Source organism: Rhinolophus hipposideros (assembly GCF_964194185.1).
Source record: "Rhinolophus hipposideros genome assembly, chromosome: 8".
NCBI classification, from domain to species: Eukaryota; Metazoa; Chordata; class Mammalia; order Chiroptera; family Rhinolophidae; genus Rhinolophus; species Rhinolophus hipposideros.
In genome coordinates this window covers 56,998,563-57,024,216 of record NC_138054.1, presented here as the reverse complement: position 1 = coordinate 57,024,216, position 25,654 = coordinate 56,998,563, and the positions used below count along the sequence as shown (strand labels likewise).

The 25,654-nt window shown below is 51.7% G+C and overlaps 1 protein-coding gene across 4 annotated transcripts in view; it reads right to left on the bottom strand.

The window, feature by feature from the left end:
* Window positions 1-2,958: 2,958 nt before the first annotated feature.
* Window positions 2,959-25,654, bottom strand: part of SSBP3 (single stranded DNA binding protein 3) — a 155,268-nt gene continuing 132,572 nt past the window's right edge. For 2 of the 4 annotated variants that reach the window (XM_081055736.1, XM_081055734.1), the window contains 11 exons: window positions 22,461-22,527; window positions 22,277-22,353; window positions 14,781-14,845; window positions 14,042-14,090; window positions 13,457-13,492; window positions 12,946-13,000; window positions 11,590-11,660; window positions 6,071-6,149; window positions 5,820-5,848; window positions 5,579-5,680; window positions 2,959-4,696 (listed from right to left, as the gene is read on the bottom strand). In XM_081055736.1, the coding sequence (XP_080911862.1) occupies window positions 4,667-4,696; window positions 5,579-5,680; window positions 5,820-5,848; window positions 6,071-6,149; window positions 11,590-11,660; window positions 12,946-13,000; window positions 13,457-13,492; window positions 14,042-14,090; window positions 14,781-14,845; window positions 22,277-22,353; window positions 22,461-22,527 (660 nt within the window). In that variant the 3' untranslated portion in view covers window positions 2,959-4,666. Of the gene's footprint in view, window positions 4,697-5,578; window positions 5,681-5,819; window positions 5,849-6,070; window positions 6,150-11,589; window positions 11,661-12,945; window positions 13,001-13,456; window positions 13,493-14,041; window positions 14,091-14,780; window positions 14,870-22,276; window positions 22,354-22,460; window positions 22,528-25,654 lie in introns of all 4 variants that reach the window. The other 2 variants (XM_081055733.1, XM_081055735.1) reach the window with 1 other exon arrangement.

Sequence of the window (25,654 nt, the reverse complement as noted above, 5' to 3'; positions counted from 1 at the left end):
TTGCTGGTTCCAAATTCCCAGATGTCTTATCACTGAGAGTCCTTGGGCCCTTGTCCATTTGCTCTCCAGAGGATTGCAGCCAGGCTTGTGGCGTGACACCTTTCAAATGCCAACAACTCCCAAAGTGTGTCTCCAGCCCAGACCTGCCTTCTGGACACCGTTACCGAGATATCTATCGCTCAGCATCTCACATTTAACCTGCCAAAACGAGCTTCACTTCAGCTGCTCGTCCTGCAGCCCGTCCTACCTCACCTCAGTGAAGGGCCTTCCATCCTTCCATCTGTCTCCTTCACGGCCGTACCCCTAGTACCAGGACAGGCCCTGGCACATAACAGGTGCTGAATGAACACGTGAATGGCTGGATGGAAGGGTGTAAGGCTGCTCGGAAGTTAGTTCTTGTGGCAATGGAAGGGCAGGAAACCAAAGAGATGGCTGGCTGAATGTCCAGGTGACACATACCAAGGACTGGGTCTCCACAGGCGCCCAGAAATGAGAGGAAGCACAGCACAGGACAGAACTTTCAGCACCCAGCCTGCCTGCTCCTTGGTCTGGTCTTTTGTTTCCAGTATCCCTAGTGCCCATGTCCCGTGAGCTCAGGGCAGGGCGAAGTAGGGCACCTCTGGCTGTCATCCCTTCTCCTCCCCTGGCCAGACCCACCCCAGCCCAGGCAAGCCCGTCTTCAAGGGGCCCAGCGCCTCTCAGCTCAGGGCAGAGCCCTCCCTCATCGAAGCCCAAGGTGTGTTCTGGGCTCAGCCCCCTGGAGCCTGCAGAATCCTCATGGGACAGCAGAGGTCAGGGGTGGGGGGTCCTCGGGGACACGCAGGGCATCAGGCTAGACAGCCCCAGCTGAGTCCAGACTGGGGCCCTGCTCTGGCTGTGCGCCTGCCCCTCAGGCTACTTGCTGGCATCAGCTGGTTTGCCTTCCGGTTCTCCTTTTCTGGCTCCAAGGAGGTGCCCAGCGAGGAGGGAGAAGGCCTGGGTGTCTAGCCAGGCCAGCCTTTCCTGACTCAGGCCGAGCCCTCACTCTGACCCCCAGGCTGGCTCTCCCCTAGAAGTGGACCCTCATGGACTTTAGCAGGAAAGCAGTTGCTGAGCTTAGGCTTGTGGCCGGGCTCCTCCATTCCTGCCCCTTTGGGGGATGGGCTAATGCCCCCTGTGGAACAGGCATGACATCACCTTGCTCCTGACTCACTCAGGCCTGGGCAGGGAAGGGCAATGAAAACATTTTAGGGACAGTTCTCTCCTCAAAGATCAGCCCCTGGCGAGAAGGCCAACCCTGAACCAGACCTCACCAGGGCCGTGAATGTTGCAAAGGCAACTCGGGGGATTGCTCAGGTGGGTGGGTGGGCACAGGCTGAGGAGTGGTACCATGTTTCCCCGAAAATAAGACCGGGTCTTATATTGTTTTGCTCCAAAAGATTCATGAAGGCTTATGTTCAGGGGATGTCATCCTGAAAAATCTGCTAGGGCTTATTTTCCAGGTAGGGCTTATTTTCGGGGACACACGGTACAGAAGGAAGCTCGGTGTTCTCCCCCAAGCAGAGGTGGGCAGTGAGGTGAGCGGTAGGCTGGGCCCTTTCCTGTCCTCCCCCCATCACCTGGCTTCTCTTCCAACTCGGTACCCCCACGCCTTTGCCTGAGTCCTGCTCTGGGGAGGAGAGGTGGCAGCAAGGGCACTAAAGGATGTTCACCCATCTCTGCCTCCTCCTTTGCCCAGCACTGGGTTGGCACGTGGCACAAATGCCTTTTCAGAGCTGCAAGCGCAGGTCAGCTGCAGCCTGAGTCTCCTCATCTGTCCAACAGTGTTGTTTCCCCCAATAGTTCAAAGGTGTGTGTGCTGAGGAAGAGCCCGGGAAACCTTGTTCTAAGGTGAGGAGGGAAGGGGCAAAACGTTATCTTCTAGACCCTTCCAGATATCACCCATCATACCCATCAGGACTCTCCCCAAACAGGAGTAACAGTTAACACTACAGCTCTTACTATATGCAAGGCAGTGTCGTGAACACTACAAACGGTAACTTATCCCCACAACCCCAGGAGGTAGGTAAAGCATTATCCCCGTTTAACAGATGAGGAAACTGAGCAGAGGTAGACGTGAACTTGCCCATGACCACACAGTGGCAAAGGCAGGATCTGAAAGTCCCAGTTTGCCACCTGGCCCCCAAACCTTGTAAAGGTGGACTGAGCCCACACTCGGCTCAGACACTGTGTGTTCCTCTCCGCTCCTGCTGCGGGCTGGAATGAGGTCCCTGAACTCCAGGAAACACAAAGTTCTTTCTAAATGTTCCAGTCGGCATCCACCGCTGCTTTCCTCACCCCAGCTCTCAGTATTTCTGGCCTAGGTGACAGCTGGGACGGGGTCTCCACCACATCTGTCCTCCCCACGCAGCCATCTTCCGGGATGCTGCTTACGCCAGCTTTCTAACATTGACTCAAACGGTGCTACTCTGAAAATCCTTCAAGGGCTCCCCACTGCCTTGGAGGTGAAAAAGTAAAAAGTCCACCTCTCTGTGGCCCAGCACCCTAGGCCAGTTCCACCCAAAGGGAGAAAGCAGGCTGTGGCTGCCGCCCATAGAGCCACCCTCACTGATGCTCTCAATCGGAAACACAGGCCACCAGCAACCTTCTTCTTCTTCCAGAAAAACAGACATTCTGGCAAACCAAAATGTGTTTGCAAGACAAGAAACCGAAATTGGCTTTTAGAATGTCCCTGGGTATCTGAAGTGAGACTGATGTCTTCCCTCCCAACCCTGGTCCCCAGTCCCCAAAGGCCACTTCCTGCAACTCTCCACAGAAAATGCACAATTAACATGCCCAGGAAAAGAAAGCAGAGGCCTTAAACACAAAACAAAATCTCGTATGCTCCGGGAACAAAAACTCTGTGCCCAACCCATCGCCTTGTATTTTGTCATCAGTATAATAAACTCCAACCCACGTTCCCCCGAAACATGTCAGGAAGGGCTGCGGAAAAAAGATGTCCCTTTAATAAAACGTTATCAACATATATCGTACACAAACTACAATGTATCATAATTACTTTTTTTTTTCCTCTCTTAATTCAGAACCAGACTACAAGGTAAGAAAAAACACAGAAACAGCTACAATGTTCCCAATAATCCGCACAAGGTCTTTTTTCAGGCAGATGATATCTCACATAATATGATATACATGGATCAGAAAGGGGGGGAGAAACAAAGACCAGCTACAGGGGAGGAGGAGGGAGGAAATGTACAAAGAATTCGGGTGTCTCCAGGGCAAGACACAGAGGTTTCCATAGGGGGTGCTGAGGTGAGGGAGGCCGTGAGTCACTCCTCCTGGGAGGGGACCCGGCTCCACTGTCGCATGTGTCGGTTTTTGAAAATAAAAACAGGACCGGAAACAGCATGTCTGTTTGGTGGTTGGTGTCTCCCCTGCCCCCCATAGCTTTTCCAAAGTCTTTCCATTCAGTTCCAAGCATATGCAGAGCAATTCTGGTCAATATCCCATCTTTGAAACAAAGGAGCAAGAATCAAGAGGAAAAAACCAAAAGAAAACCCAAACTTCAGCCCTACGCTGCCCGCACACACACGCGACGATGACAAGGTGAGGGCCGCAGGGACGAGGCCGCAGAGGTGTTTCCTTGTCCCAGGTCATAGCCATCCTGTAGGCGGCGGCCTCCCCCACTGCGCTCCAGGCCACCACCCAGCTGGCAGGATTCTCGCTGGGAGACGGGTGGGCTGGGGGGCTGGGGGGCTGGGGGCAGGTCCAGGAGAGAGGGGGCGGCAGTCCTGGGAACGCGGTGCGGTGTGTGCCCCTGGGTCACAGAGAGCCTCCGTCATGGCGGAGTCCGGAAAGTGGTCAGGTGGTCTGGCCCCTCCGACCACATTGGGGGTGGGGGGATTCTGGGGTCCAAGTTGTGCGGTTGCTGTCGCCACCTCCGCCAGAAGAAACCAAGCAAAACCCAAACAGGTCCCACTCTTCCTTTGCCCATCAGCACAAACCAAAAACCCCAAGTGGAAAAGGGTGACTTCCTTTTTTCTTTCCAAAAAGGCCTTTTGAAATAAACCACCGATTGTAAACTGCCCAGTTTATTATTATTTTTAGATGGCTACAAAGACAGCGTTGAGATCTCACACCTAGACTAGCTTTCCTGGTGGAAGGGCTTGGGTACAGACAGACAGCAGGGCTTGTTGTATTTTTTTTTTGTCCTTTTTTCTTTTTTTTCTTTTTTTTAAAGAAGAAAGCAAAGAACTTGATTGGGGTGAAGGCTTGCTAGAAGCTTCCATTTTTAAAAATTTTTCCCCAACCCGCCCCCCCACCCCAAAAACAAATTAAAAAAATCCCAACAACAGTAAAACCCCAAACAAAAAACAACAAAAAAGTGTCATGTACATAAAAGGTCCTTTCGGGAAAGGGCAAGGGGTGGGATTTTTCTGGTCATTGACTTGAAACATTTTTATTTTGAGTTTTGTCCTTCATGTTTTATGGAATAAAAAGTTCGGCCTTTTTATTAACTGAAACTAAAATTGGGAAAGGTGTGGGGAGGGGTGGAGGGGGGTGGAGGGGGAGCAGGGAGACGCCCCTCCCCCAGCTCCTGGGTAATGACACCTCATTTCTTGCATAATTTCTGGCATCTTCCTGCCTGCAATGCCGGCTCTCTCAGCATCTCAGAGAAGAGGAGGGGGGATCACACACTCATCGTCATGCTTGGAGAATACTGGAAGGGGAGAAGCAGAGAAGGGGGTGTTGTGAGGGCTGGGGAGTGGAAGTCTTGTGAAGGTCTGACTGCACAGGGCTGGGGGGGCCAGCGTCAGGGCCTGGCTGGGCTGAGAGTGTGTGATGACACTGGGTGGGGCAGGGGGTGGACATCAGGCGCTGCCTCTCAGCCCCCAGCTGTGCCCATCAGGAACTCTGGAGGCAGACTCACCTCCCCGTCCCTTTCCCTCTCCAAATCACCCCTTCTTTTCAGTTGAAGAAGCAGGTGCCCTGCCCTTCCCCCATGGGGCCGACAGCTTTCCTGCAGTCAGGCAGGCACAGGACTGCAGAGAACTGGGGTCTGGTAAGCCAGAGCATGGACAGGGTGGCCCGGGGTGGGAGCCCGTCTGGGCTTCTCTAAAGCTGCTTAACTGTGATGCTTGTTTCTTCAAATGAAATTGTAAATAGAAGCACAATATGGAAAAGTAGATGGCCAGCCCCTCCCCTGGAGACCCCAGGATATCACTGTATGCATGAACCGTCCTCCCCGGGGCAGATGGAAATGCACCCCAGGGGACAATGACCCACTGGGCCAGAGTCCAGGCCTCCTGTGTCCCAGTCCAGGGCTTTTCCATTCACATCAGCTTAATTAGTGCCTGAAGAATTGTGCCAGCACCTAGATGTGTCCAGAAGGATCTGCCAGCAGTCAGGGCCATGCAGCAGAAGGAAGGTGAGGGTTCTGCGCGGTGTGGAGAAATAACCCAGGCGAAAGGCCCACAACATGGCTGCTGGAACACCAGCCCAGGGGTCAGGGCTGGGCCAAGAGGTTCTGAAATTTGTTCCCCAGACCTCAAGGGATCAGATGGTCCACGAATGAAATGAGGGTGGCAGCAGGCACACTTACATTGTCGTTCTGGAAGGAGTGGAGGAAGTTCCCTCCTAGCTCGCCATCGTCTCGAGGGGTGCCTGGAGGATTGCTAATGCCACTTATGTTGTTAGGAGAATTCTGCAGGGAGAGGAGAGAAGGTAAGCCCTGGACCCTCACAACCTGCCCAGCCAGGTGGGGAAGAAAGGCCTTCTGGGGGGTTTTCAGGGGTGGGGCAGGGTGGGTGCTGTCAGGGAGGAGACATCAAATACACACTTACTTTTGGAAGTCCATCTATGTCACCTGACCCTGGAAGGAAAACAGAATTCTATTCAGTTCTTTGCCCACTCTTCGGTGGGGAGGGGGCCTCCCAACCCTTCCACCCGAATACTACAGTGTTTCTGAGCAGATAATTGTCTATCCTGGGGGTACCTTCCTCTCGGATCCTCCTGGGGATCAGACCTAGCTGAGCCAGGACTGGGGACGTCCGCCAGGCAGGGGCAGCAGGACTCGGGCGCAGGGCTGACTCACCTAATGAGCCGTTCATGTGGTGTGGCTCCATGCCGCCCATGCCGCCCATGGGGCCGTCCGAGCCTGGACCCATCGGGAACTAGGAAAGAAGCACAGAGCACGATGGCTGAGTGCACTTCAGCCCAGTGCCCCTCTCAGGGCTCTCAGGCCCAGCTGCACCAGTCCTGCCCTCAGGGAGCTTCCATTCTAGTGGTTTCCACTTTTTGACTACTATAAATAACGTTCCTACGAACATTTGCGTACAATTATTATGGGGACATATGTTTTCATTTCTCTGGGGTAGATGCCTACCCTGTTTCCCCAAAAATAAGACCTAGCCAGACTATCAGCTCTAATGTGTCTTTTGGAGCAAGAATATATATATTTTTATATAATATATATGTATGTTATATATATATATATGTATAATGTACACATATATATACATACATATATAGGTACATATATAGACATACATATATAGGTATAATGTAATATAATACTGGGTTTTACATTAATTTTTGCTCCAAAAGACGCATTAGAGTTGAAGGTCCGGCTAGGTCTTATTTCCGGGGAAACACTGCAGGAGTGGAATTGCAGGGTCATATGGTAACTGTTTAACCTTTCAAAGGTTGCCAGACCGTTTGCCAAAGGAGCTGCATCACTTTACATTCCCTCTAGCAACGTAAGAGGGTTGTAACTTCTTCCCATCCTCACCAACACGGGACATTATTTGAGTATTTTTTTTAAATTTATTTTTTAAGTGTGTTTTTCCAGGACCCATCAGCTCCAAGTCAAACAGTTGTTTCAATCTAGTTGTGGAGGGCGCAGCTCACACTGGGCCATGTGGGGATCGAACTGGAAACCCTGGTGTTAGGAGCTTCTGGTGCTCTCCCAATTGAGCTAACGGGCTGCCCCTTAACTTTTTGATTACAGCCATCCTAGTGGCTGTGAAGTGGTACCTCATTGTGGTTTTCATTCGAATTTCCCTGATACCTAATGATGTTGAGCATCTTTTCATGTGCTTATTGGCTATTTCACCTTTGGAGAGTCTATTCAGATCCTTCGCCCATTTTTTAACTTTTTTTTTTTCAATTGAGTTTTAAGAGTTCTTTACATACTTTAGATTCAAGTCCCTTATCAGATACATGACTTGTAAATATTTTCTCCATTCTCTGGGTTGACAGCACCGTGTAAACTACAAAAGCTTTACATTTTGATGAAGTACAATGCATCCACTTTTTTCTTTTGTCATTGTGCTTTTCGTGTTGTATCTAAGAAGGCACTGCTTAAACCAGGTCACAAAGATTTCCTATGTTTTCTTCTAAGTGTTTTTCATTTTTAGCTTCGACATTCAGGTCTTGAGTTACTCAGTTTTTGTATGTTGGTGTAAGGAAGAAATCCAACTTCACTCGTTTGCATATAGATAATCCAGCCATCCCAGTACCATTTGTTTATTCTGTATTATTTACTTTTCTGTTACTCCTATAAATGCTACTAAACAAAAGAACAGGACTAGTTGGCAGTGGCAATTAGAAGGACTAGTTAAATGACACGTGTGGGAAAAATACAGCATTTTTATTGTTTGTCCCCTGATATAGTAATGTTTCAATTCTTTATTGGATATTTAAATTTTGTAGGGTATAGTACTGTGTATTCTCAAAATATATAAATGTAAGATTTTTAAAACAGATAACCTAAAAATAGGGCTAATTAAGCAGATACTATCTATATTTAATTTTTAAAAGTGACGTATTTCTTTCTGTCCAATATTACAACAGGATATTTTTGCTCTGCTTCCTTTCTTTTTAAGGTTAAGAAAGTTTTACATACGAAGAGCTAGCACTGTTTCTTTCATCGGGTAGATACCTTTGCTAATCCATGCAAGGAAGATCATTTAGTCCAATCGATTAAGCCTACACACTTTGCGTACTAGCAGGAACACAGGTGGCACATATTGAGGCCACATTTCTGGTTCAGATCATGCCAGTTTGAGAAGCCATGGGAACAGCAAGAACCTTGGCCGGATTTTCTTGGAGTACTCCAGTAGAGCTTCTGGTGACCCATTTGCTTTCAGGGGTGCAATGAGGCAACTTGTGCTTGCTTTTCCACAAGTACTTCTCTGAACTGCCTGCAGTTTCTAGGTCATCCTTTGGTGGTAAAACTGCAGAGCGTCAAATGTAAAATTCACTTCGACTTGTCGCTCTGCTCTTATCAAGCCCTCATGTCAGTCCAAGGTGGTTAACACCAAACTAACTATCCTCGCCACAAAATGTCTGCATGAGGAGTACTTAGGATTTTTACTTGCTCACACAGGTGACCTACAGGAATTCGCTTCCAGCTCTCCAAAGGTGTACACCCACTTTGTATCTACAGGCTGGTTTTGGCAGACCAGCCGCAAGCCAGTCAGGTCCTTTGCATCTGTACCAGACGGGTTACCCGTCTCAAGAAGCCATCATTCTTGAACCTTCCAAAAGCACACTGGATAACATTAACAATCAAACTTCCACTCAGGGAAAACGGCTTTAAAGAACAAAGGTAATCTGAATTTGTGAGATTCAAGTTGGATTCCAATTAAGTTACAGTTTTAATAAAGAAATTGAGAAAGTCCTGTTTAATGTGGCTGCCCTTCCTGGTGACGTTTTTTTTTTTTTTTGGTGTTTTTTTTTTTTTTTTTCTCAAGCAGTCAAATTTCCAAAAAATGGAGGCATTCCTTTGGCTGTATGAAGTTTTGCCATAATGCTCTCCCCTAACCCGCCCACCTCTGAACAACTCAGGTGCAGTCTGCTCATCATCATCTAGACTCCTCGTGGCTTCTTTAAAGATCATCAAACAGTTCTGGAGAAACAGCATATACATTTTTATTTTAGTGTAATTCCTTTCTCTATTCTCATCTCAACACATTTCCAAATTAGAGAAGGATATCATAGTAGGCTGACGTTTTAACATCTTTTCCACGGCCAGCAACAATAGTGGGCTCGTGTCTGAGGCTCTATTTCTATAAAGTCAAATATCTCATTAAGTGCTTTTGAGGAAATTGATGTCACCCAAATCTTTCATTATGAAAGCCTGATATCCTAGGTAAGCAAATCACACCCCATGGTAGCAGCAGTGTGGGATATTTAGCAGGTAAGATGTTTATAGACTAAATAAAATGTACCAAATTAACTGTGTACTATCTGCCAAGCATGCAGATACACGAGCAATGTCTAAGTTTGTATTTGGACAAGAGAACGATCTTTATGTTTTCTTCACAGAAATCAAGATGACGATTTGAAGTTCTAGTTTTCAAATCAAAATGCCTAAGGCCTGAGGGACCTGTTTTCTGTCGCCAGGACTTGATGCACCAGGTGACAATTCTGTAGGAAGCTCACCTCACCTGACTATTGGTAAGATCTGACAGAATCAGCTCTACACTGTGAAAGACCAACACACTTGACATAAAACTCCCCTTCTGTTTACCCAGAGGGCTGAGCTACAGCCTCTGAATCAGGAACCGTAAACTTCTCAGTTCATGGAGCAACTGAGGGACCGCCACGGTGATGGCATATGTCATCCAAGCGAAGGCAGCGGCTTCTATTTTTGACTGAGCATTGCTTTCTCTTTGGATAATGAACAACTTTTGATTGAGAAGGATATGCCTGTCTCTTCCCAGACTTGTGTAATTCAGTCTCTCTCCAGTGTGTTTTCACACACCCTTCTCCACGGTCATCTCCCCTTCTCTCGCTTCTGCATACTGTGCAGTACCTTCCGTCGTGGGTATTTACCTCCCTAATCCAGTTGTATGTGTCCTCCCACCTGTCGTTAAAATAGCACTGTCATTTAGTCTTGTTTTCTAGTGGTGAGTAGGTCATGCTGGTGCTGATGCTGTCATCGTTCTCATTTTCATTATCTGAACTTGTAGAAAACACGGCCACAATACTCAACGTAAGAAATGCAACCTGCACTATCTCCACACAGAGCAAGACAAGTAATCTGCAGGCACAGTCATATGTGGACGCCATCAGAGTTCGTGACTGCCGCGCACTTGGGTCGCACCCCCGGGAGTGATGCAACATGAATGATCCATCACGGAGAGCCACAGGTCACGACCGCCAGCATCCGTGGTCAGGTGAAATATGGCAACAGCGACCATGGGAGGAGGGACATCTATGCCACTGCTACCTAATACTAAACACAGTATGCCTTCTCTTCCTTTTGGGCAGCAGCACGGGGCTTACACTTTTCCGCTCAACTTTCTGCATCCATTGCCAAAAAGTGGGACTTTCTTGGGTCCTGGGACACTGTCTCCTGGGACACCGTCTCCTGGGACATAGGGCTTTTAGAGCTAACACCTGGATGGCTGGTCACCCCAGTGAGAGGCAGGGGTGATGAGGTGGGGGTGGTGGGAGGTGCTGGATGTACAGAAGCGGGGGTGGAAAAGGTGGTGGGGCATCCGGTGTGGCGTGTGGTTCCCACATCCCTCAGTTACATGACCCTGGTATGGCTCCTCTCAGCACCCCAGGAGGCAGACCGAAGACCCGCATCCCAGAGGCTGCAAGGTTAAACAAGTGCAGTGTCCAGCATGTGGCCACTCATGATCAGGGTTTAGCACATGGGATGGTTTAATGTCACATCAGGAACGGAACCAACAAAACCAAACAGAGCACCCCAAAAAGCAATAGATAACTTTGGGGCCCCAAACCCATCCTCTGGCTCTGCAATCCAGACTGTGGATTTAGTCACACAGCAGCCTCCTCTCCAAACCCTGAGCTCCCCGAGGGCAAGGCTGGTTGGATTCACCTCCCCGCCTGGTGCAGAAGGGTTGTCTGTGGAGGCGAGACAGACCAGCCCTGCCCTCAGGGAGCTCCCACCTGGGAGAGAGAGGCAGGCTGCAGCTGCACAGTCACGTTCCACGCAACATGGGACAAGAGCACAGAGAGTGGGCGAGGAGGGTCAGCAAAGTAGAGTGTGAGACGCAACATCACTGAAGGATGGGACTTCGAGGCCAGGAACGGAGGGAGTGACTTTTAGACGCGGCAATGGCCCAAGGAGAGGTTCAAGAGGCTGCAAGGTGCAGGAGTCACAAGGCTCCCAGCGGCTCTGGAGGCACAGGGCAGGCAGGTCCCCAAGTGGGCCATGCTCCTGCCGTGGCCTTAACCCTTAGTCCTGGACTCACGGAAACAGACCCGAGACCATGAGGGACTGCCCAGGGTGGCACAGCCAGCCCACTGAGCAGGGACTGGCCCAGACCCTACCTGCAGCCTGGTGCCTCCCCTCACTAGCACCCCACAGAGCGGGGCTGGGTCCCCACAGTGGGGCCTGCTGCCCACTCTGAGCAGAAGCATGGGAATCACTCTACCCTCCTCCCTCCCAGCTCCTGACAGCTATGAGATAGGAACTGAGTTGCCCAAGAGTTAATCACTTTTCTGACGGTTTATTTTATTCATCTTTGGTAACAAATGGCTGAAATCAATTAAACTTGCTTTCCCCTCAGCTGATGAAGTTAATTATGATTTGTTATGGTATCTGATATGTAAATTATTAGAAAGCAGACTTACGTTGGACCGGCTGCCTCCAGGCGGCACCGGATTAATCATTGTGTAGATGTTGTCACTGGAATTTGTTGAATCTGTAGAATAGTGGAAACCCACAAGTCGGGGTGATTAATTCATTTCTTAATTAAAACAAACTCGTGGCACTTGAACTCATTCTTTTGTATTTTATCACCTAAAATTTCCTCTAAGTACCACCATTTTCTGGCTAATTTGTATTTAATGAAGATTCACAAAGTTTTTAATCACAGAAAATTCAACTGTGAAAACCACTCAACCCTGAAACAAAGAATTTTCTGGACAGCAGTGTGGACACGGCAAAGGGGGCTCACAGGTTTGCATCCTCAGCTTCCCACCTTGAACCAAATCTGGTCCCCGGCCACATCACCGCCTGTGCTGTCCCCAACCCCGTCCCACAGTTTTAATCAAATCGGGGAAAGAGAGATGCCACAAATTACCTGGGGGCCACCCTGCCAAGCTGATGGGGCAAGAGGGAGAGGAAGGGACGGGGCTGGAGATACATTAACATATGGAGTGGTTTCATGTGACCCAGTCTGAATGTAGGTCATGCAGCTCATAAAAATGCAGCAGCAGAAAGAAGGAGTTGGAGCGGGAGCCAGAATATCACAGTCGCCGCCAGCTCCACCCCTGCAGCTGAGCAGCTTCCCTGTTATGGGGAGCTGAGGAGCGGGTGGGAGAGAGGGACCCCTCCGTCTCCCCAATTAGCCAGAAACATCTCCTTAGGAAATCAGCCAACATGTTTTATATCAGGAGCAGGCTCCGTATTTCTCAGGCAGAAATCCCACCACCTCTCTCTTTATTTTTGGGGTGTGTACGGATTGTATGTTGAATTTCTTCTTGCTGGTGGTAAGCTATTCATAGCTGGGAAAGAAACACAATTGTGAGGCTGTGTGTGTGCATGCGTGCATACACCCACGTGTGTGTGTGTGTGTGTGTGTGTGTGTGTGTGTCCTCCTTTAGTTAAAGAAAAAGGGAGAAGGCCTCTCCTACAAAGAGGACCAGAAGCCAAGAGGCACCATGCGTTGGGCCCTGGCCCCAGGCTGCCTGGACCACCACGTCCCTCAGTCACCTAGAGAAACACACACCCGGGACAGGGTTCTCTGATCAGTGAGACCGTCCGTTCCCAGATCGCCCTGCTCTGCCTGCCCTTCCTCAGAGCTCAGGAGTGATTTGGCTAAGGCCACTTGGAGGACTGGTCACACCAGGGGCCTCTTGCCTCCTAAATCCCTGACGCCACGAGGCCCAGTGGAGGATGTGCTGCTCAGGAAGAGTGGCTGGTGAGCTTTGGCTCTGCACCTGGGCCCCTCCAGGGCTGCCTATGCCCTCCCCAAGCCCTCTTACCTGCAGGACTCGGCATGATGGGTGTTCCTGGGGGGCCACCACCACCAGGGGGTCCCTGAAGATGAGATAAAAACTAACATGAGAAACCCACGGTGATGACACATGTAGGGGAGGCCACCAAGTTCTAGCCACATCAGCAGCAAGCGCTCACCAGGGCCCAGAGGGGGATCCCCCTTTCTTTCTCTTAACCAAGGCAGGTTTGATATGTGTGTGTGTGCGTGGACACATGTGTATGCTCACACACACACATGACAAAACCAGAGGCCTGTGGTAAAAGCCAACCAGCCCACTGTTCAGCCCCCAAAATGGGGATCCCAACCCTGGGTCCTGTTTGGGGACTTCTGAGCCACCAGAAGGTACAAATACTTGAACATTGACAGCAAGTTCTAGCACAGTTAGAATCTGTGCTCAGAATTTGAAAAGGAAAGAGAGAGGGATCCCTGAATAGTTCTCTTGCACACTCAGTTGCAAGTGGACAGACAAGCAACACCCCAAACCCACACACACTTACCACATAGGTACCGGGTGATGAGGAGGAGTATGGAATCTAGAAATAAGGTGGGGGGGGTGTGTGTCAGAGTCACTTCCTCCGACAGGCAGCACCTTTTGGCTTCCAAACCCACTTGGGGACATGACTTTACTCTCGATGGGACGGGTTGTGGGACCCACTGAGTCACCTAGCTACTGACCCTAGCACGGCTGGGGATGTGAGCAAAGTCCAGCTCCCACACTAAACTGATCCTGAGAGCCTTGCAGGAGCCTCCGGTTCAGGGAAGGCAAGTGACAACTTCGTACCCCCCACCCCGGCCTTCTCTCCTGGACAATCACACTGAGGCCCTTCCCAGCTCCTCCTTCGACGCTGGCCCCGCAGGAACCTCTACGTGCACAGTGCCCTCTGAGCCAGGCTCTCCGCTCACACCTCAGTGTCTGCAGAGCAATGGGCCACGCCTCTGCCTACAGGTGGCCTTCTCCTTGGAGGCGTCACGTGGAATCCTGCTGCATCTCCCCTCCCTGTGACACCTCCAACCTGGGGACAGGAACCCTGTACCCCGGAACCCCCTCCCTGCAACCACCACCTACCAGACCTGGTACTCACTGAGTTAGCACTGTTAGGAGTGGGCCAGGGTCTGCCAGCTCCCGGGCCCCTGACAGAGGGAGAGAGATGGGACAATGAAAAAGGCGCTGTCAATTCCAAGGGGGCGGTGCCAGCAGGGGCAGAACAAGAGGGCTGAAGTCACTAACAGGAAGTCCTTTATGTATGCCCAGGGCCTAGAGACCATCTGCTTCTAGGGAAGTAATGGCTAGTTTCATGGGTAGACAGCTACAAACTACTATAAATGATATGGGAAATTTGTCAAGTAGATCAAATATCTTCTGCATGTACGTTTTCCCAGAAAGGAGTCCCAAGATTCTCACGAGGACTATCACCGCAAAGGGGTTAAGAAACACTAAAACACCAGAACAGTGGTCAGCTGTCCAGGGGTTCAAATCTTGCCCCTTCCACTGCATGCTGTGTGAGCATGGGCAAGTGACTTCACCTCTCTGTGCCTCAGTTACCTCATCTGTAAATGGGGGATGATAACCACCTCACAGGGTTGCCATAAGGATTAGGTGAGCTAATCCACAGAACATGGTTAGAACCGTGCCGGGCACGTAAAGCACTAAGTGGGGTGAGGTCTCGTCACCAGTATTGTCAACATCCTCACTTTACGGATGAGGCGACTAAGGTCCAGAGAGTGCCAGTAACTGCTCAGGTCACGAGTCTTCCAGGAGGGCAGCAGAGGGTGGGGAAAAGCCAGGGGCTCTGAGCCACTGGTGGGTCGTTTCTGCCTTACATGTTAATCCCGGGCATGGCGGGGCCAAGGGAGTTGGGTGGTGGTCTCATGCCGCTGCCGTAATTCTGCAACGATAACCAAGGGTCAGTCTATGAGAAGGAGAAGGGGAACCGGAGAGAGAAGGAGGGAGGGGAAACAGACAGACAGAATATAAGCGAGAGGGTTAGTCTGTGAGAAGAACCTGATGAGAGAAAAATCACACATTTGTTGACAAAGGTGGAGGGAGGGTGGGAACCAAGTGGTGTGACTACAATGACAAGCCAGCACAGAGGGACAGTCACAACTTTAAACGCATCTTCAGGGGCTCAAGACGGTTCTCTCAAAAGCACATGAACGTCTAAGCAAGCCACTAACATTTCTGGCACCTTCCCCTCAGGTCTCAGGTGGGTGAAGGGGAACACACCCAGTGACAGATGTGACTGGTGAACGCCAGCCACCTTCGACGCTCCGAGGGAGAAGGAACTGCCGGCAGGCTGGGGGCAAGGCTGGGTCTGCATGGAGAGGGGGAAGGAGCGTTCCTGAGAGGCCTGGCACGTACAGACGCCCTCCTGGCCCTAGGTCTGGGCTCTCTCCCGCCCCCGGATCAAGTTGCCTAATCTAGGTGTCAGGATGCGGGGCTAGGGGAGCAGGGGAAATGCTTCTCCCGTTTCTACCCTCAGAAGGAAGCCGCCATCCTGTCTGAGGGAGGAGTCTACACAGAACTCGCAAACTCCCAGGAGTCCCAGCCCAGTGTGACCCACTGAGGCAGAGTGGGGTGGGTCACAAGAGTATCTGGACCAGGCACCCCAGGTCTTTCACTTGGTTCGTCTCCTGCCACAAACAAGCCAGTGCTGCTGCAACTCCCCTCTTTTTAGTGCTATTTTCTTGTCAGGAATGACTGCCTCGCCTCCCTTCCCCACTTGATGGGCTCCCATACCTCCTCTAATACCCAGTTCAAATAGCACCTCATCTGGGAAGCCTTCCTGCCCCACCCCTTGGGATTGACGGCTCCATTCGAGCTACTCCTATAATGCCTTGGGATTTCTTTCCTCCGCCACCCGTATCACACTGGGTTATGGTTACGGCCACACGTCCATCTCTCCTACTGGACTCAGAGTGCCTTTTGAAGATAGAAACTGTGTCTTAACGACCTTCACAGCTCCCTACATTCCATGCACCAGCTGGCACAGACTGGGTTCTGCATAAATCAGTGAAGAAATGAATGAATGGGAAGCAAAATGAACCTGGCTATAGTTTAAGCTCTGTCCTTGTAGGAGAATCTAAAAGAAGTAGGTTGGTGAAATTCTGACAGCAAAGGAACAGCCAGCATTAACTGTTCTTTACTGAGCACACAGCATGCTTTACACACAGTCTCTGGTTTGGTCCTTAGATCAGGGCCATGAGGCTGGTATTATTCCCATTCCACAGAAGAGTGCAGGTCTAACGGGAGAAAGATTTGCCCAAAATCAGTCAACAAATGACCCAGGTGGGGTTTAAACCTAGATTGGTGAGCCTCTGGGGTCTGTACTCTACTTCACGCCCAGGGTGAGAGGCGAGGGGGAGGAGGCGAATAGGAGGCTAGAGGGCCAGGGCCACAGACTGGGAGCCAATTGCAGGCTGAGGTGAGCTCTTCAGCCAGAGACCGTCTCTCAAACCTGCGCGCCTTGAAGCTACCTCTTCTGCAATGGTTAACCACAGAGGGCTTGGAGTCTACGAGTGCCCAGGGAGGGTGTGGACAATGACAGGAGCGTGCAGCACCAAGCTGGCAGGCAACCAGCGAGGCCTGGCGCCGGGGAGGCGGGGCAAAGCGGCCGCAGAGGGGCCTTTAGGCAGCCAGCACTCTTGTGACGACCACAGCCCCCTGCCGGATTCGGGCTGAGTCCCTGGGCCAGGAGGAAGATGTGCGCCTGCCTAGCAGCAAACAGTATAGGCTCAGGGCGACATGCAGGGGCCAGGCCCACTTTACAGAAGTGTCACGGGGCAGTGAGCAGAGCCATGGATTTGGCGCCAGAATACGGGAGAGCTGGCCCTGACTCAGCCACGTGCTGGTGACTACCAGATAAACTACACAAATAACAATAATGCTTCCTCTCTGCCGGGCTGTGCTACGTGCTTTTCATCACCTACATCTAATCATCACAACAACCCCATTACTAGCCCCACTTTAAAGATTTAAAAACTGAGGTGCAGAAGCAATGACAGCCACTTGCATAGCCATGCTCTTGGCAGAGCTGGGACTGAAGCCCTGCAACCCTCTGCTGGGCCGCCTCACCCACAGCCTGGAAACAAGGAGCTCCCAAGCCTACAGGGCCCTGTGAGGAAAAGATGAAACGATGGCTTGAAGGACTGTCAGTCCTGGGAGGTGTGTACTGACTCGGGAAGTTGGCAGTAGAACAAATGCCAAAGCCCTTAACGCTGCCTTAAGCATCACAGGACCTCGGCTCATAAAGGACCCTTTCCCAGACCCACGTGCACCTACTAAATCCCCTTGACTAATCTCAGCCTCACTTTTGCTTCTCCAGAACAGGAAGCTCACCCCTCCCCAGGCGACCCGCTCTTCCAGGTGTACAGCCTGGGCCATTGGAAAGGCCTTCCAAAGACTGACTTCTTCCAGGGGACTCAGGTGCATTCTGCTGCCTCTTCCACCCAGGGCAAGAGCTGGGGGCTGGCCTGGCGTGGGCAGAAGCCCAGGACTCTGCCTCAGAATGAAGGGAGAGAACAAGTCGGGTGCTCGCTCCCGAAAGACACCTGGACGTGCAGCCCCTCCAGGAGGCTCCAGATGTACCACCTGCTATCCTGACGCTTCCGGCCTTCAGGGGCCTCCCAAATACTAGCATGGCTGCTTCCCTAGAGGGACTGTGCTAGCCAGGTCCTCCCTCCTTCAGAGGCACAGACCCTGGAGGGCCACGCACAGCTCCCCATTTCACAAATGACAAGCTGGAGGCCCAGAGAGGCCAGAGACTCACCCAATGTCACACAGCAAGTCAGAGGGGAAAGTAGGACTAAAAATCAGGCTTGGGGGGAAATTGTTCAAATCATAAGCACCAGCCTTTCCACAGAGGGCAGGTGGGATTGGTTTCAGAGACTCAGGTGACACGGTCCTCCCTTCTCCCTGTATCTGCCCCCTGCCCACAGCACTGGGCTGCAAGGTGTGACCTCTAGCCAGAGGCTACTCCCTCCTCTGCTGTCAGCACTGCTCCACAGGGGCAGGGCGATGGAGACACAGAGGAGTTCTCAGTGCGGCCATGGGCCTGGCCACATCCATGGGGGCCTGTTCCCACACCCCTAGGCCTTATGCACATATGGGCACCCAGACCCTGGGCAAGGGGTCTGACCCACAGTCAGGAACAAGAAGCCTCTTGCTGGGGACCGTGAGTCAGGTCCCACCCCCTCGGTCTCAGCTCTGTGCTGTGCAGGGTTCACCATCACTTGGTAAGTCACCCAGCAGCCAGCAAGGGCTGAGGCCTGTTACTACTTCCAAAACATCTTGTCGGAGGGGCTCTTGCTTGGTGCAGCCAGTGGCCCTGGCCATCTTCACCTTAAAATAGTCTTTAGGATGGATCTGTGAAAATGGACTTGTGGCTATCAGGGCAGTTTCCCAGGAAGTGGGGGCCCGCCTAACACCCCTCTAATCACATGGGAGCCTGGCCATCCCACGCTGGGAAGCCTCTCAGGAAAGTCCCTTGAATGGCCCACACCCCTCTCCCCCTGTCCCCGGGTGCTCTGACCAGCGTTCCGATTCTTCCATCTCTTTCTGGGGTCTCTGCTCAGAGGCACTGAGCTTGGACTATCCTGACCAGCAGGGAGATGCAGGTCCTCCCCCTGTGGGTGGCACAGACTGTCCCAAGGATTGTGGAGGATCTTTCACCGGCACTTCCTCAAATGCAGACTGGCCAGAATGGTGATCTGATTCTAGGCTGAGCTAACTGCACCCCAACCAGAATACCAGCAACACTGAGGGGCGGGTAGCCCCGAGAATCAGTACCCTTGGGGTCTGACGGGCCGTGCATTCAATCCACCTGAACCTGGCCAGAAGGCCCTGCAGCTGTAGCCTCATTCTAATAGCATTCACTTTCGCAAGACTTAGCCAAAAGGTTCTCACCTGGCACTGACACACACACAATTCTTTAAAGAAACAATTAAGTGGAAATATTACCTCCTTTTTGGCACTGGACACTTCACAAAACGAGAATAAAATCTGTCTGAGAGACTGAGGGCAAAGGGCAGGGCGATGCCTAGTCTGCTGGTTCCTTTGTGACATTTAGGCTAAAATGCAACACAAGCTCCACAAGTGTTAATACCACTTCATTTGGATTTAAAACCTGTAAAGCAGCTCTAAGAGCACACTGTACCTATTCTTTGTTCAGAAACTTCAGCAGTGGTCCCTGGCTAGTAGCGATCTTATTCCCCACCGGGAATAACAGGCTGAGGGTTTCCCACCTTTGTGTCTGGTCTCAGCACAGCACTGGGCTTGTAGGGGTGCTTACTAAAGGCGCCTGAAGGGGTTGGCCACCTTTCCTAATAGCCTGAGCCCAGGGCCTAGCGAGGGAATGGGATCCACGGAACACCTTGCAGGTGCCTTGTGTTGAGGTGTGTCTCACAGTTGCTGTTTTCACCCAACCCCACAAGGGTAATACCTTATGAGGTCATCACCCAGCTGCCCATTCTGCAGATGAGGAACTAAGGCCCAACTGGGCTGAGCCACGGCCAGAACTGTGTTTTCCTGCACTAAGTTCAGAGCTCATCCTTTTTCTGTTCACTGTAAGTGACCAGGGCACCAGGTTCAGGGGACAGAAAGGGGTTGGGGGTGTATGGAGGGTCTGCGCTCTGGAGGCCAAAACGCCAGGGTCTGCAGTGCCCACTCCCTGGCTGACTCTGGACCCTGAAATCCATCCCACACACCAACCTTGGCCAGGTCCAAGTCCCACACAACACTAGGCTTTTCTGCCCCCAATAAGGAGCTGGAGCTCTGAGGGGGGTTTGGCTCTGGAATTTAATACTGTACCATACCCAGAGGTGTACCGGAGACATAGGAAAAGTGCCTTAGGGTCTTCGTGTTGACAAAATAAAGAACAGGGGAGTCGTTTTCAGAGCCCCTGAGGTTGGTGGGGGGTGGGAAAGATCAGCTGGCCTCACCCCTGTGCTAGCATCTCCTTCCCCTCAGAGCCTGCAGGAGAGCTCCATCCTTGTACACTGCTCGGTGAGGCCAGGAAAGCCACACTGGGCCCAGGAGGCCCTTTTCGGCAAAACTTCGCCTTCAGGACCCTCACCTTTTTCAAGTATGCCACGGGAGTGTGCTGACTGCTGGTCGGGGACACTGATGTGACAAGACACCTGCTAAGCCAGGGGCCTACACTTCTGGAACACTGTGCTCTCAGCCAGTCTGATAGCATCCACTTCCAGCTTCTAGAACCTCAATATACTAATGACCTTTGCCAGAAAAATAAAAAACAAAAACAAACTAAAAGCAATCACCAAACCCAAGCAACTAGAATCCCTCAACACTGGTTTCAAGCCACCAAGTTGGAAAACATAATTGCTCCTTAAGGGGCTACTCTGTGCCAAGTGTCATGCCAAGTACTTGACCCTCCTCATTTCAGTAACCCCTCAGGCAGATACTGGTCTCCTTCCCAGTTTACAGAGGCAGCTGCTAAGCCTCCCAGAATCCAGAGGAGAGGGGCAGTGCAGTAGGAATGCAATGTACCTGCCCCAGACGCCATCCTCTTGTATCTCTCAGATCTAGGTCTCCCAGGATGTTCTGGAAGTCTGAGGCTACTGCCAGTTTCTACATGAAGAGTATCCTAAGGTGTGGCAGAGGCTGAGGGAGACTCAGGAGAGAGGGGGCTCAGCAGCAGCCCCTGCTGCCCTCCTATGGTTTCCTTGGCCAGCCCGCCTTGCACAAGTCCACTCAAAGACAGTCACCTGGCAGGTGGGGGGCACTCTGGTGGCTTTAAGGGGAGCTGGTAAAAATACAAGCTCTGGGGGATTTGAGAAAAGAAAACAAACAAACAAACAAACAGGAAAACAAGAGCTGCAATTGGTGTGGGTTTGCTTCTTTTTAGGATTATGTGGCCAACAGACGATGAGGCCGTCCCTAGAACCTTTCCACACCACAGATGTTGGAGCAAGGCAGGGCTGGGTGTGCTGTAAGGACGGAGTGGAGGGCTGCGGGCTGTACATGGATACCTCTCCTTAAAAGAAGGAGGCACCTAGGTGTGAGCAAGCAGGGGTGCTACTCCACCTCCAGGGAACCAGAAACCTGGGGAAGGGCCAGAGAATCCAAACATCCACAAACAGGTGGGAGGGACAAGCAGGCTTCTGGGGCAGAAAAGGGAAGGAACACCCTGGAACAAAACCCTCCCACTCTCACTATGTGAAACTCCCCTTTCCTTATCCAAATTTCTAGCTTCTTTCAGGCAGTCAGACTCCAGAGAGTTCCCAACAAGGGAACAACACAGCAGGCTCTCTGTCATGGCTCCTGCAGGAAAGAGCTACATTCAAATACTCAGAAGAGTGGGAGCCAAGCGTGAGAAGAATCTAGAACAGGAACGGCCTCTCATACCCCTGCCCGATGGACGTGTGGGGTATGGAGCTGGGTCACAGGAGCAGCCACTGTGTTGTAACTGTTATTTCTTCCAGAGGTTTCTAAATGGTCCTTTTTTTGAGGGGGGGAGGGGACAATGGAGCCCTCTGGTCAAAACAAATCTTAGGGCTGGACTTATGGTGATCCCTTCTTTGGGTATACAACTGTTGAACAACTATGGTGTACACCTGAAACTGATATAATGTTATATGATAGCTACATTTTTAAATAAAAATCTTAAAAACAAAACAAAACAGAAACAAGTCTTGGCAGGGCCCCGGTATATGAAACAGGCAAAAGCTCTGGGGTGAAGTGAGCTGGGCCCTGGCCAGCCTGGCTTCCTCTCACCGGAGGTGGCCACACAGACAACTATGGATATAAACTCACTCCCTGTTGGGTAGGTGGGGAAATGAAGGCCTGCTGGAGCCACAGATATCAAGGTGATTTGTCCAAGGACAGACAAATGATTAATTCCAAGCAGAGCTAGGACTGCCACTCATTTGTCCCACCTGGGGGTCACAACAAACTGTGATCCTGGAGCCAGTTCAAGTCCAGCCACACAGGATGGGACGGGGCTTTGGGATTCCTGTAGGACCCCCATCACTGCTCAGGTACGTCTCCCTTCCAAATTCCTCCTACCACAGGTTAGCACACCTCTCCTCTGGAAACGTCTGTCAACTAGGGGGCTCCCAGACGCCCCTCTTCCCCAGCTCCCTGCGGGGGTCCCTCAACTCTAATGCTGAGGGGGCTTCTCCTGTCTGTGTGTGGGGCCGGCCCAGCTCTGGGCAGAGAGCACAGCTGGGGACCTGGTCACATCCTCTCCTCTAACCCTTGCAAGCTAAGCAATGTGGAAAGACTGACAGACTGTGGAAAGAGGAGAGAAGGCAGGGGTACACAGATGGCCAGGGAGATGGACGGACAGACAGGAGGTTACCTGTGGGCCGGGCCCCATGGGCCCCATGCCTCGGGGAGGGTTCATTCTCTGCATTGATCCTCCCATGTTGGGGTGCCCTGCATGAGAGAGTAGGAGAGCTGTGAGTGGCAGAGGCAAACAGTAGAGGGAGAAGGAGCCCCTCCCGACTCTACGCACCCCAGGCAGCCCACCCCGCCCTCTAGACCTTGTTGTCGTGTAGGATCCATGGAATTGGGCAGCAGTGGCTGTGTTCCAGGAACTCCTCCTGGAGGCTGAAACAGATGTGAGACATGAGCTGAGCGGCTGCTCCCCGGGGCTGCGGAACAGAGGGCGACACGTCTGCCTGCCCCAGCTCCCTAGCGGGCCATTCATGGCCTCCCCAAGACCATTCCTGCTGCTTGCCAGCTGGGAGAAGGTCCCCTGAGGGTGGCAGTCAGCTTGAGCTGGCGTTAGCGAAAACTGCGGCATGGGTGGGTGAGGGATTCATCTGTGGGGGAGGAACCATTGCCCCACCCTGCCGTCTTTGTGGGTTTGTGTACCTGCCAGAGCCTGGTCATGCTCTGGCTGCGCTGCCTGCCACACACCCCTCAAAGGCAGTAGTGCCCCCTCCCTCTTACCACCAAACCCCAGACACTGAGATTTAAGCCAAACCCTGTCTTTCCTTTGCCTCATGGAGATGTAACTTATTTTATCCCCACCACCACACCGTGGGGAACCGCGAGACCCACTAGTTAAAAACCCTATCACAATAGGAGGTCATTTTTCAAGGGGAACAGGGGAGGAGGCAGTCTCTGAGACTGAGATAAGAGAAAATGAGGCCCAGCACCCCCAGACACCTTCGGGGAGAGCCAGGATGAGCGCTCGGGACTCCTGATTCCCTCACAAGAAATGTCACCTTCCCCTGGGGGATAAAAAGGGGGCCTCTAGGACAGCGAGCAGGGTGCTGAATGAGAACCTGCTACCTAAAGCCTGATGCAAGTGGCAGATACTGGGAGGTTTACGACTAAGGTGAGGACAGGGTGCCACAGGTTTCCTGAGTGAATGCTTGGCACACCTGCTGTGAAAATCTATTAAAAGTGCTTTACTTGGGACAAGTTATTTTAGCTGCCATCCGAAGAGAGAGAAGCTGAGCTGGGGCAAGAAGTGTACTTCTAGAACCCCGTACCTTAGGACTAAACATGGGCCTTTGCCTTGGAGAGGAAAAGCCTTTGGGAAAGCTGGTCACCCTTTTCCATCTGCAGGTGCAGTGCTTCTGAGGCCGGGCACCTGGAATGGGGACCCTCACCCCCATCCCGCTCACAGCTGTAGGCTTGGCTGAATGGGGAGCCAAGTGGTGAACTCCAAACCGGTTTTAGGATGAGGTGGTGGGAAGCAAAGGGACAAGTAAGTCCTCACGCTTTAGAATGGGGTGTGGCAATGGGATTTATAGATGATGTAATACAGAATTGTACACCTGAAATCTATGTAAATTTACTAACAATTGTCACCCCAATAAACTTCAATTTAAAAAAAAAGGAAAAAAAAAGAATGGGGTGTGGGTGGGTGGGGGAAGGCTTGGGGGAGGGTCACATAAGCCTGGGGAGTACTTGATGTTCAAGAAGTGGCATTTGGCACCTGCTCTTTCCACCTGCCTGGGGGGCTCAGGGTCTGTCTCTTCAGCCCCTGGGTTTTACCTGTTCCAACCTCTCACTTTCTCCCAGCCCTGCTTCCTCTCCAAGTTCCCAAGCTCTGAATCACTTGGCTTGTTTGTGCCACTTGGGATTGGGCTGGTTATAGGCTTCTGCGAGGATACAGGAAAATCTGCATCTGAGGCCATTTGGTTTGGGGGATCCCAGGATGCTGAAGTAGACAGAGCAGCCATAGAGGCTGGACAATTGCTCCCTTTCCACGTAGCCCCATGCTGACCACCAGTTCTTACGGGAAGCCCCCCTAGGGCTCCCCAAAGCCTGCTGCATGACGGGACACAAGAGCAGAGATGGGCTGCCCAGAGGCTCAGAGGGGGCCTGGGAGACACTTCCCTCATTGGGGTGAACCTGAGATGAGACAGGGCAGTCTGGGCCTCCTCTACAAAGGAAGGAAGGTATGCAATGACCGACATAAAAGTGTCCTGCACTGAGCAGGCTGAAGCCCTCAAATGTAAGAAAGAAGAAAAATAACAGTTCACAATGGGACTGCAAGCATGTGCCATGCACACATCTCGGGACCCGCAGGGAAGGCAAGAGGCTATCCCACGGGCTCCCAGAAGCAGGCCAAAGCCTCTCCTACAGCACCACGGGGCAGGTGCCGAAGTGTCTGCCCAGGGAACGGACACATCCCAGCAGCGTACGCACGCTCATTCAGTGGGGCTAAGCTGGGACGTGACGGAAGGACTTCCTGACAGCCCTGCATTCTAGTGCTCCTCTCCTAAATCCGGCTGAACCCCACAGTTCACCACCAACCCAGCCACCCTTGCTTGAAACACAGCAATGTTCCCTACACAGCCCCAAACCTCAGCCAGGATGGCAGGTAGGAGGCTGGCCTTACAAGACTTCCAGGCCAAGTCAGCGACTGTCAGCATATTGTACCCGAGTGCCCTTCTGATCGCCCTAATCCAGGAAGGCAAGTCCTGCTGCCTCTGCTTCCTCCACGACCCCGGAGGAAGGTGGCAGGGGCTTCTGTTTGATTGGCAGCCCCAACGGAGGCTCAGTCCAAGAAACCCCCAGGGATAATAGCTGTGAAAGGGGCACATCCTCCTTGGAGGACAAAAATTGCTTGAGTTCACAGGAAACTGGAAAATCAGTGTCACTTTCTGACAGGAGTTGGGAAGATCAGTTTGCAATACGAGGTGCAGATGAAGATTTATTCTCCATTTGCTCTCTTGGGTACTTGCTTATATCTAATTGATAAATAGAAACATACATGCTTCCTCGAGTGTTTCTTAATTGCTGGAAGAAGGACCACAACTGTGATAAGGAAGCATCTGTTCTCTCCCTGGGGCAGAGGCCTATTCAGGCCAAGAAGAGCCCCTGGATGAGCAGGAGGGCAAGTTGCTGCTGTGGCCCATGAGCATGATGGCAAAGGTGATCCACTTGGTGACAAGTTAAACACAAAGGCAGGGGCCACACTTTCACAACTAGGAAAGCTAACTGAATGGGTGAGATGGAGAGGAAACAGCACAGCACTGGTCCGGGAGCTGGAAATAGATTCGAGCCCAGCTCACTGGGAGACTTTGGGAAATCACTCTTCCACTTTGACCTTCTGTTTCCTCATCTGTGATGTAGCCACAGATCCTTCCTTGCTCAGAAAGCTGAGTCTCTAATTCTTCGTGTCCAAATTTGTCCCCCTCATGTCAGAGAAAATAAGAAACAAAGGACTTTCGGAGGGAAAAAAAGTGGAAACCTGATAGGTAATTTAACTCAA